This window comes from Engraulis encrasicolus, chromosome 11 (genome assembly GCF_034702125.1).
Source record: "Engraulis encrasicolus isolate BLACKSEA-1 chromosome 11, IST_EnEncr_1.0, whole genome shotgun sequence".
Lineage (NCBI taxonomy): Eukaryota > Metazoa > Chordata > Actinopteri > Clupeiformes > Engraulidae > Engraulis > Engraulis encrasicolus.
Genome location: NC_085867.1, coordinates 50,106,169 through 50,118,662, shown reverse-complemented (window position 1 = coordinate 50,118,662; position 12,494 = coordinate 50,106,169). Strand labels below are relative to the sequence as shown.

The following is a 12,494-nucleotide window of genomic DNA, read 5'->3' as shown; positions in this document are numbered from 1 at the left end:
GTACTGTTTCGGAACATTATTGATTAGGCAGTTTTTCTTCTCTTAAGATCTTTCTTAAAATGCATGAGGTCTCACAGCCATTGCTGAGTGCACAATTTGCGCAGTGCTTTGATCGCACTGCCTTTGCCCCTAATGTTTGTCCTGAAGTAGTAACTAAAGCATTCATCATTAATTACCCCAAGCCACAAGGTCAACGGAGAGCAATTCTGGCTTTCTTTCATATATGTATAGCCTTAGCGTGCACACACAAACACATTCACACACCCATTCACCCCACACCCATATACACCCACTGACAATTCTACTGTATCCCCTCGCTACAGTATTAAGAAAGCTTTAAAGGTCCTGATAAAGAAGAAATAATCTATCCCAATCCAAATTGGTTACTAACCTCATTTAAAGTTTGTAAAACATTATTCATGTTTAAAACACTTTTTTCAGAATAGTCTTTAGTCAGACTGGCATCATGCAAAGGCGTGATTTGTTTGCACAGTTTTCCAACCGTGTCACTTGACGCAAAAATGCTGTCAGTCAAGCAACGTTTATGCCACTTGACTTTTTGCCAAGAACTGCGAAACAAGCAAGGGAAAAGGCGAAATTGTGCCCTGACCAAAACGATGCCTAAACCTAACCTGTCACAGTGCGATGTAGGGCATGCGTTAACATGCAAAGTCGTGATGCACCGTGATAGACGGTTCAAGTTGGCATGTAATCTTAACGCTCTGGTATGATGCTTCAGCGATTTGCTTGTGGGTGCTACATGCGATCCTTTTCCCTAGATCCCATCAGGCAAAGTGTGCCCCAATGACATGGTGACAGTTAAATGCATGATCTTTTCCCATCCTATCAGGTTCCTGCTGTGTTGAATGTAGGTTTTTTGATGTACTCTAGTGTTTGCCCAATGTACAGTACTTTGGGCTCCATAGTAGTGTAGTGTACAGGTACGGCCACAGTGTAACAGGATGTGACAGCAGCTCTTTGACAAGATGCCATTAGTTTCCCCTAATATCCCCACCCAGCCCCACTTCCCCTCTGCAGAAAAGAGATGCTAATTAGTAGCATTCCTGTTAGTCCATAGCGCTATTTTAATATGGATTGATTTGTTTTGGATGGTAAAAAGCAAAAGCTTAAATCATTGGTCACCACCAATCTTCTTATTCCAGTCTGACATAGTTCCCGGGAATTAGTCATTTGGCGCGGAAGCCCTGATTCTCCAGGGCCCTCCCGCTCGCTCTTTTGCACTCTCGTGACCTCCGAGACGAATGATGGCTCGGCCATTTCCAATGGCCCTAAATTGATCGTCTCCCCCCCCCCCCCTCCCCCTCCCGCTGCATGGTCCCCGGGCTAGTCGGCAGTTGCCCTAATGGAAGGGGGACAAGATTAGCATAGGCTAACCTTCGCTGGCTTATTGAGCACGCAGGCTGATTTAGACCCCTGCGCTGTGCATTAGCGCTAATGAATGGGCAGTCCCGGATGCAAGGCATGTAATGAAATATGAAGGAAGGGATGGTGGGGGGGACCAACAGATGTTTGTTTCACTAGTCAAAGAATATTTATAGAGCGTGGCTTTTTTTTATTGGGGTAAACAAAATGTCACTGATTCTCACTCGGTAATTAATTCAGTATATTATGAGCGACTACTGTATTGCGTCGCTAGTTGATGTACTTTGTTTAGACATCCTGTTCTTTTCCTCCTTGTACCACAGTATCTACCTTCTCATTATTCCTAGTAGTCACATCTCTCTTCCTGTCTCTTCTGCTATCCTTGCAGGTCATGCAATATTCAAACTCACATATCTCAGCAATCACGACTACAAGGCTCTCTACTTTGAGTCTGACGCTGCTACGGTCAACGAGATTGTGCTCAAGGTAAGAGCAGTTTTTCAACTGCGTTCTCCTTCATCCTCAACCCTTCCCCCTTCGCCCATCACACACACACACACACACACACACACACACACACACACACACACACACACACACACACACACACACACACACACACACACACACACACACACACACACACACACACACACACACACTGTGCTGCACCTCCACCCTGCATCTACTACCCCCTCCTGTGCAAGTTTTGCATCAGATCACCTTCAGGAACTTCGCTTCAGTCCTCACTGAAGTGTCAACATGCTGTATCTTTGCTAAAGGAATTTGTCTTTGAGTTTCTGGTCCAAGCCTGTGTAGAGTCCACAAACTGTTGATGTAATTGTTTTTTTCCCCCTTGATTCCAATGTTTCCAGGATTCCAATACCTACACCCCTAATTTCAGTTTAAAACTTACAATTTTTCATCTTAACTTACATCTTAACTTACATCTTAACGTTTTTTTTTCTGAAGCGCCTTAAATGATGACTGAGTATGATAATGTGTTATATACTTTTAATTAACGAATTGATTGATTGATTGATTGATTGTCTTTTACCTATTAGGTGAACTACATTCTGGAGTCCCGGGCCAGCTCATCACGGGCCGACTACTTCGCCCAGAAACAGCGCAAGCTGAGTCGACGCACCAGCTTCAGCTTTCAGAAGGACAAGAAGTCAGGCCAGTAGGCGTAGCCGACCGTGAAAAAAAACAGCGGCCTACTGCACGCAGTTGCATCTTGTGTCAAGTTCAAGCAGCAGTGATGCTCAACCTACAAGGAAGAGAAGAGGACCAGACTAGAGAGAAGGCTGGTGATGAAAAGAAAAAAACAACAATGTTAGAATGATTCGAAGGATTAGAGAGGGAGGTTGGGGAAGCAGGGATCTTGGGATGGGAGGAGGAAGGAGAGGAAGGAAGGAAGGGTGGTACAGAAATGTAACCATAGAGAAGTGGTGTCCAAAGCGAGAGGGAGAGAGAAGTGACTTTTGGATGAGAAGTCTCAAAGGAAGGGAAGATTGGTAAAAGAGAGAGGAAGTTGGATTGTTGGCACTGGTGATGAAGATGAAGGAAATGTTGGTGGCCTCTCGACACAGGGCTACCCGTCAGCCATATCAGAAAAAACTCTGAACTCTTCCAGTTCATGCCTGGCTATGACAAATGAACTGACATGGAGCGAATGAAATCACATGTTAAACCTCATAGTGAGGAATTAAGATGCAAAAAAATTAAATGTCATTAGTCTCACTAATGTTTCGTTCGGAGCAAGAGGTAAGAGAGGTGGTTGTCAATATTAAGTAAATCTGCAAATCCTAATAACATCCACTCACTGCCTGCAATGAACTGTATGAAATAAAAAGATATCAACTGTTTAAGAAGGTAGCCTAGTAAGCGCAAAGAAACGAAATACAAAACATCACAGCTTAACTTACAATGATTAAGACGATCGATTTCCCCCCCCTGCTTTCATCCCATATATTTATCACAGATGCTAAAACCTATCAAACTGGTGGCGTACGTTCTTATGTAAAGGGAACATCCTTGCATTAAAAAAGCAAACAAACATGTAAATAGCAACTGCATTCAGGGTAACATGATAAGACTAAAACCTGCTCTGGCCATAGTGACTTCAGTGCCTAATATCGTTCAGTAGAGCGACACTTGGGTTCTGTGGGGTGCAAGGGTTTTAAGGACGAAATTCAAACAAGGCATTTCCACAACAGAGGTAAACATCAACCGCTCAACCTCACTTTTTAAAGTCTGTGGAGGCGAGACAAGGAAGGCAAAGGAACGATAACCATTTTTTCCTCTTTCTTTTTTAAAAAAAAATGATCAAACAAAAATGAAATTATTACGAGTACTTTTTACTGTGATCTAGAAATGTTTTTTTTCTCTGTGCATTGTATCTATGGACTGTAATATATCGAAACCAAGCACTGTCTGTTAAACAGATGATAAAATGTTTGTTCTATTTGGGCTGCAATTAGGGAATGTATGACATTTTTATTGCATTGTGTGTCTCAAATGTCTAATGTTTCAAAGCGATAACGTGCGTTTATGCTCTGCTGGTTTTCTGCCTCGGGATGTTTTCTTCGTTTTTTTTCTGCTTTCACTTTCGTCTCTGTTTCCATACAACAGGGACCCACAAACAATGTAACCAACTTCAAAAAGCTGCTGTCTAAATGGATTCAGGGTGTGTGTTCAGATCCAAACCGTGTACCGACTCAGGTCTCCTACTGCCATGTTATGCTGACTGACTTTAGTGGGGTTTTTTTTCTTTTAGTTTTTTTTTCTTCCCTCTGTGTGAGTGGAAAGAAGACATTGTACTCAGTGCAGCCAAGCCACAGTATTGACAGATGGATTCTGCTGGAAGAAGTACTCTCCCATGTCTTGGGACACAACAAGTGAATGATATTAATACAAAAGACATTTCAAATGAAACTTTATTTATAGCGTGGAAGGCTACGATGGACTGGTGCTTGTCATGCACCTCACAGAATTGAACTTTATTTGCTACAGTACATATATACTGTATATAAGTAGATTTTCTAATTAAAGAATGAACTTGAATATTGGCTTTGTTTTGTGTTTATTTCCTGACTTTTCTTGTGGGTGTTGTTTCCCTTGCAGGTTGTTGACTTTGATCAGAAAAAATCGGAGCAGAAGCAAATGTAAAAATAGGCCCAGGCCTCTGGGTGGATAACATTCAGATGGTATCCACTCTAGAGTATTGCCTCAACAGAGGTATTTGTGGTGACTGGTGTTGATGTATATTGTACAACAAATGGAAGGAAGGCTCTTTCTTACACTTGGCCTGGAATCCTTGAACTAGACACACGGGTACCTAGATTTGTATTGGACACATGAATTACGACATGATTAATACATTCTCAACTCTTACCATGATTGCCATTGTTTGAAAAAAATAAAATAAATAATAATAAAAAAACTGCCATCAATAGATTCTCCAGCTACAATGACTACAGGCCGAGTAATTGATTTTATTTTATTGGCCAGATGGGATCAGATCAAGATGACCACAGAGACAGAGCACCAAGGCAATTTGGGGCCAAAGAGAATTTTCAGTGGGAGTCAAGAAGAATGGCAGGTGCCTTGTGCATTCTATCTTGCTCTCTCTCCCTCTCTTTCTATCTATCTCTCTACCCCTCCCTCCCTCTCTCTCCATCCCCTTTCCTCCTACCCCCACCTCACCCCATCCTACCCGCTCTTACTCTCCTGGCCGCTGGCACATAAGTGATGTTTAATGAATGGGGCTCCTGAGGGCTCTAACACATGAACCGTGCTGTCAGCTCCATCCACGGGAAATAACCTGCGGCTGCCTCATGATGTAGTGGCTGGAGAAGTGCTTGCGACAGTCTGCCTGTCCACCGCTCTCCTCCCAGGCCCTGCGCTAACTCGCAAAGTTGATGAAGTTGCAGTTCATCTCCAGACTCTGGCTCTAATGGGAGACTTTGAGGAGAGAGAGAGAGGGTGGGTGTGTGCAGTTGAGGTCCATCGCTTGCTTTATACTGTAAGTCTCAACTGAGAGTTGGTGTTTACATGAGCTAAATGCAGCCTATGCATTTCACCTGAGTATTTCATGGTATGATTGTGGCAATGAATTGATCTGATTTGACCAACAGACTACAAATGCAGTAAATAGGCTGTTTAACTATTTCACATTAATAAATGTGCCAATGTTATGTAACTAAAGGCTGCCATTCTGTGCCACCACACCTGTTTTCCTGTAGGCCTACTTGCAAGCAGGCCCTTTGAAGCAGGCATCGTGTCATCAAGATCTAGAGGTCTGTGGAGTGCACCTGGTTTTGATGTCCATTTTGCAAGATTATAGCCTACAACAGACCACCATAGCGTCTTGGTTGTTGAAGAATCCCCGAACCTTTCCTCCTGAGAAGTCATTGTTTTGGCATGAGGGTATTCCCATTGTGTAAAAACCCATCAAGGTAAGACTGCGCTACATTGAACTCGCAGAACATCCTCAGGGAGGAAAACAGCAGCTAACTCAGATTTTAAAGCATAAGACTTACCCTGTCGTTCAGTTGGTGTAGATGTAGATGAACTACCATGTTTTTTTTCCCATGTCAATTGATAATTGCCATCATTGCATGTGATGTTTGTCATGTTTGTCTCGCGCATATGATTTGCAACATGAGCCTGCCTCAGTGGCGGTTCTAGACCAAAATTCCCAGGGGGCCAATGGCTTTTAGAGGAGCACATTTAATGAAAAAACAGGTACAATATTCTATGTTATATTGTATTTTATATTGAGATATTTCAGTAAAAACAATATTGGCCATTGACTTAGGCCTACAGGGGCCACAGCAGGGGCCAGGAGCAATTCTACAGGGGCCATGGACCACCCTGGCCCCTCTTCTAGAACCGCTTATGCTGTCTTCTCAGTTTACTAGGCCTATTTCTGATGACAAAGAAGCAAAGCATTCAGTGATTTTTTTATAAGGAATGAGAGAAGGTGAAGAATAAATGTGTTTATAAATGCGTGGAAATGGCTAAGGGACCGGCTGGTTATGACTGTCATCAGCTGGCAACCAAGAGGCTCTCCGCGTGTCAGCATGTCCCCCGCCCCTCTAAAGCTCATCCGCAGCTGAGGCCCCTCGGAGGATCCTCTCTCTGCCCTTCTGCCCAGACTGTAAAAATATCTCGACAGACAATAGCGGTAATACGTAGTGACAAGCAAACATATCCCAAGACGGATTTTCCCAAGCTTCTTTCCTCAGATGGTAACGTAAGGAAGGACTTTCTCATTCACCGATTGCCCTCGTGCCAGTTCTAGTGGAGTGCCATAACCTCGCGTAGGCCTATGTGACATTGCTGGCGCGAGGATGCTGTGGTGCGATGAAATACCCAGCCAGACTAACACTGTGAACACTAATCTACAAAAACACACAAATTCAAAATCGGATAATAATGGCCAGAATGTCACGCCTCTTAACTAAACTTCACAACTACAAAATACCAGGCACATATTTAAACAATGCTGCTACTTTTTGACTTCCAGTCAAGTCTGCAGGCGGCCAGGATGCGTCAAACTTGGTCTCGAGGCTACTAAAACTTATGACCATTTTTATTCTTACCAAAGAAATAGGCTACAGATTCTACCCGCTCTCCACATTCTATACAGCGGCATTAGGGCCATAGGCCTATGCATGCAAAATATTATATTCACGACAGTGGTTTTCAATATAGACCTACCCTACGTCAAACGTGCAATCTCCAATTTGGTATAATTTTGATTTAACCTTACATACCTCGCAAAACAAGCCACAATGTTCTGTGAGGGGGTCACCTGTAATATGAATAACATGATCTTGGCATCAGCTATTGAAGAAGGCCAGAGCCTATGCATTTATGAAATACCAATGCTGCCCTCTAGGGCTCTGCAAATGCGTTGCATAGACTCAATGGAAATGCCACTTGCCAAGAACAGAAATGCACATGGCAGAGATGGAGAGAGAGATATATATTTTAAATCTTACCTTACACTTTCTAGTGGTGTTCATCTACAAAACACACTTAACTTTAATTCCAACTTTTTATTTTCATTTTGATTCTGCTTTTTGTAACCTAGGCTCCAGCTGCTATGACAGCTGGCCAGGTCAATAATTGGGAAGCATACACATGCTGCAGATAAGAATTGATAGATGTAGCTACTGTAGGCCTTACAGCCCTGTTCTGTAAATCACTCTCAATATGAAAAAAATAAAACATATGCTGACCCTACAAATCAGATTTGTATGGATGAAACGCCGCTCCTGAGTGGAAATATTGAACTGACAGCAGCATCCTATTCAGCAGATTGATTCCCAGGGCAAAGACGGGGCAGAAACAGTGCACATTAAACAACTGACTATTTTGTATATTGTGACATATAATTTAATTAATCTACGCTTACTCTACTTAATTTGATGACCCTATTTTTATGTTTTGATCCGTGAAGCTCACTAAAAAATGAAATATATAAACAACTGACTAATATAAACAGAACTGAGCACTCAAATCAATTTTAATCCAATTTGGTGTTCAGTACTAAAGACATTGTCTGAAATACCATCCCACTTGCCTCCTCTCAGACCTATTGCCCTTTTAATGAGCAATGGTGTCACTTCACAGTTAAGTCAATGTTGTCTTTGTTGTTGGTGGTCAGATGATAATTACATATGTCCATATGTTAACTTGACTCCACAAACAAGTCTTGTTATGTATTGTGTAATATATGGTAGACATATGTGGCAGATTACTTGTTATGGTATTTTGCAGACAGGCTAAATGGCTCACTTTTAAGTCAACTGTGTTTAATTAATCAAGAGCCTTTTTTTTACGTAAAAGGAAGGAGTCCTGAGCCAGCATTTTCAAAGTGCTGTGAAAGCCTTTACTAGTGTAGTTCTGTTTCCCCTCTTACTCTATGGAAGGCTCTCACTCTCCCTGAGGGGGAAGCCTAGAAAGCCTGTGGACTAAAGCAGGGAGGTGGCCTTAAGGGATTGTTTTATTAGCCTTACAGCAAAGTACTGTTCTTTAGTACTGTAGCCAGCCTGTCTATTTGCAATGCATGACACCTGGAATCTTGTACCAGGTTTCCACCAAAACCCGGCTGTGCTGTGCCGTGATGTGTTGCGCTGTGTTGAGCTGAGCAGGGCTGTCAAATCAGAATGGTTGACTTTTCCATTCAATAACTTGCTGCCCCCAAGAAGAGATTCTCTAAGCTATGAGAAAGGCATCTCTCATTGGCTCCCATTATAGCCCCGTTGGCGAACGCAGCCAAGTAAAAGATGAATGGGAGCTTATTGGGCTAAATGGCTCAGCAGGGATTTGTGACGGTTCTGTTCTCTGGTTTGTAAAGATGTGTGCACATTCTGTACCTTATCATGGAAGTTGTATTAGAAGTGAAGTTAAAGGTTCCTGACATGGCTTTGTTCTCCCAAAGACGTGTTAGTTTTGTCCTGCAACACTCTAGCATTCGGCTAATACCTGCTGGCTGAGGAATCTCTGCGACTATTCACGACCAGAGCTGACGAGAGACGTACTCTGACTGATCCTAGCAGAGACATCTACGGTCACACACCTCAAAACCACCCACCACCGTCCAACATGTTAATTGAAGGTGCCCAAATTCTTAAGGATGAGCGCAGTCATTTCCTTTACCCCATGTACACATGCCGCTTTTCCACCACCTTAAATGCAATAAATAACAGGTGTCCGCAACAATCCTAACATAACTACACACCGACATCTGAAGTCAGACTTAAAACTACAAAACAAATGGCGTAGTGCCGTAAAGTCGTTTGTCACGTGTTATGTCATTGCTATAGTTGAAATAAGGGTCATTTTCACGAATCTAACACTTGACAAGATGCAAACGTGTCGGCAAATGCTTTCACTTACTCATATCTATCGAACAGGGAAAAAATCACACGGGCAGATAGTTCTATGAGAAGCGTACAGCCCCATTGGCACCCATTCATTATTTACTTGGCTGCGATAACATAGCTGCAGTGCCACTCCTGGCCACCAGCTAGTGGTCGTTCTTGTACAATATTCCATTTTCTTTGGTGGCACCTAAGGCAGCTCCTCAGGGACCATCTGACATTATGGAAAGCTAAAAAGTGTCTACACCAGCGAAAAACATTTGCAGAGCATTTTTTCCCATTTTCCTTGTTCTATTTTGCACTGTTTCCACATGCACTTCTGCTAACTTTTCAAAAATATGTCCATGGAGACTGACCAGTAGAGCTGATTTATCTTAATAACAGATATAGTAATACAAAAGAAGTGGAGATAGGAATGTGGACAAAACGACAAGACTATACTATGTCGGAGAAAGCGACTGCATGGTGGACTATACAACTGTTACTGAAACACAAATGGAAGAATTGGCCTGCTCCCCTTACCCAGAGGAGGGAAAGACTACAGGGATGAATAGCCCTGTCTAGATGCAATCGTTTTACTCTTTCTGCCTTCATCCGTAGTTTGTTATGGTGCCTTTTTTAATGTCCCGGCGTGAAGACATGGGGCGTGAGGTCACGCCTCTTGACCAATCAGTGGGCTGGTTGTCAACATACTGTTCAGCTTGCTTCAGCCAGCAATCTGGCTTAAGAGCTGAGTTGAGCGCAAGTCGAAACGCAAGATGTTGGCGGCTGAGTTGAGCTGTACCGGGAAAATATGTGCAGTGGAAATGACCCATTGGAGTCGGACAGAAGAACCAAAAATCAAAGATTAGTCTCTTTGTTACTCTCTGGATGAACAGACATTTTGATAAAATAACTTTATTAGTAGGCCTACATGAAAATACAAATCTCTGTCAGAGGTGTCTCTTGTACCACAAGTCTGCTAAGTAGGCCTACAAAACACGAAGGCTTAGTTTACATCAGACCGTTTCTGTCCATGCACATTAAAACGCTGGAAAACTACTCCACAGACGGAACAATTTGAATTGTTTTCCTTACACATCATGTACACATCCCATGTTATTTCATTGTTTATGCCGACTTGCACATGCCCTGATGAATGCGTGTTCAGGTGTTTCGAGGCATTTTCGAGATGTTGTGTGGACAGTGAAGGCTTTGGTTGCAGATTTGTGTGCACACGTATCATTTTCAAGACGATACAATGATCCGGTGATTCAAATCAATATGAACGCTGCCTAATAGCAGTAGGACCCACCCCAATTTCAAACTGCAACCCGTTTCCACTCCAGCTTCTATTTGTGAAGATACGTATCCCACAAGCACATTCATTTTTTTCCCATGAATTTGAAAGGTCTCTTGAGGTGGGAGTCCCAGTTGGTTTCTACCTTTCTGTTTTTGTATATAGCACTTTTCCTGCATCAGCACTACCAATCTGGGTACACCAAAAAGCAACTGCACTTCCACCCTGGGGTTTGGACTGAATATGTCACCGTCTTGTTTGATGTAAAATCCATTCCTTCCACCCAACTCACATAAAGTTACGTTTGTCCCTCTATATTTAACCTGATAACTCAATTTGCAGAAGGGCGTTGTGAGCGCTTCTTTTAACAGATGCATTTAGATTCAGAGTCTTTGCAACATCTTTGAAAATTGAATCATGCCCAAATTCGGAAGGATTATTTGTGTTTTAAACTGCATGCAAAATGCAACTGTTCTTTGGCAATTTGAGAAATGGAGCCATGCTGTAACTGCTGCCATGCTGTAAGTATCTTGGAACATAAACACTTTCCGGAACGGCAGGAATGGAACAATAGACAAATGGAGTGGAATTACTGTCATGCTGTGATAGTCTATCCTCTAGATTCAGATTGCACTGAGAGCAGTGATATGGTGCTGCCTTGTTGTGTGCCACAGACTAGCCAATGAAATCCAGAGTGCATTTCCACTGAAAAAAGGAAGTGTGCCCTGTGACAGTCATGGTCAGAATAGCTTCGCCTTTTACTATACATTGTGTACATTGTATTCAGATGTAACTACAGTAGGCCTACATAAAATACGTAACAGATGGCGTAACAAATCTTTGGGCTTATTTGATAGCTATTTAGAATTAGGCTTGTGGAAAGAGCAGTCGATTGGCCATGTGGATAAATGACAGGCCGAAAAGGATGGATGAATTTATTGGTTTGATTGAGATCGATGGAAGAATGGCAAGAGGCAAACAAACAGATTGTGTTTGTATGTGTGTGTGTGTGTGTGTGTGTGTTTGTGTGTGCTTGCGTATGACCTGATAAATCTCTCTCTCTCTCTCTTTCTCTCTCTCTCTCTCTCTCTCTCTCTCTCTCTCTCTCTCTCCCTATCTCTCTTTCTCTCCTTAATTAGGGCTCAAAGTGCTGTTAGAGTGGATGATGCCACAGCACTCACCAGGCATTTGAAGAAGACGCAAAGAATCAGCAGAAGTATTTTCTGAATCTTTGGTAAGAAAGTATACACTGAACAGATTTTAGTCTGAGTTTAACTTCTATTTATTTATTTATTTTATTTTAAAAGAGGGAAAGAAAGAAAACACCAAGACAACTATACAGTTACATTCAGGACAGACTAACGTTTGATGTCTGATGAGTGAGTTATAAATGCATCATTCTAGAAAAGCCTTTGAGGCAGCTCATAAAAGGAGTTTAGTTGTACAGTAAACTGGAAAATTCTTTTGGAGAGTTTGACATTTTCAGGCTCCAAAAAGACGTCCATTTGCTTTGGCTACAACTGAACACCTTTGGATAACACAACCTGGATGAAAGAGAATCTCAGACACAAGCCACCAGATACATAAAGCCTAAGATAGTCTAATCTAACCATGGGGGGACTGGTCATCTGGCATACAGGGCATTTTCCTGGTGGTCTGACGGTCATCAGGGGCTGATTCTTTTGTCTGTTTGTTTGTTTCCAATTTTCCCTTAGAAACTAGCCCACAATTTAGATTGGGCAACCCATCGGTGCATCCTATTATACAATGGACTGAGCTCATCATATTTCTAGTATGGGGGTGGTTGTGAGGGGCTCGTCTATGCTTAAAATGCTCAGGCCGGTTTGGAGTCCCAGACCAGCCTTGAGTCCAACGATGGGGCAACCAGGAGAGTTGAGGAGATTCTGGAAGAAATTAGTTTGGTGTGTCTTGGT

The 12,494-nt window shown here is 42.5% G+C and overlaps 1 protein-coding gene across 2 annotated transcripts in view; it reads left to right on the top strand.

Moving 5' to 3' along the window:
* mapkap1 (MAPK associated protein 1) overlaps positions 1-4,449 on the top strand; it is a 48,629-nt gene extending 44,180 nt beyond the window's left edge. For both annotated transcript variants that reach the window (XM_063210852.1, XM_063210851.1), the window contains 2 exons: positions 1,772-1,869; positions 2,448-4,449. In XM_063210852.1, the coding sequence (XP_063066922.1) occupies positions 1,772-1,869; positions 2,448-2,570 (221 nt within the window). In that variant the 3' untranslated portion in view covers positions 2,571-4,449. The remainder of the gene's footprint in view (positions 1-1,771; positions 1,870-2,447) is intronic.
* The last annotated feature ends 8,045 nt before the right edge of the window (positions 4,450-12,494 follow it).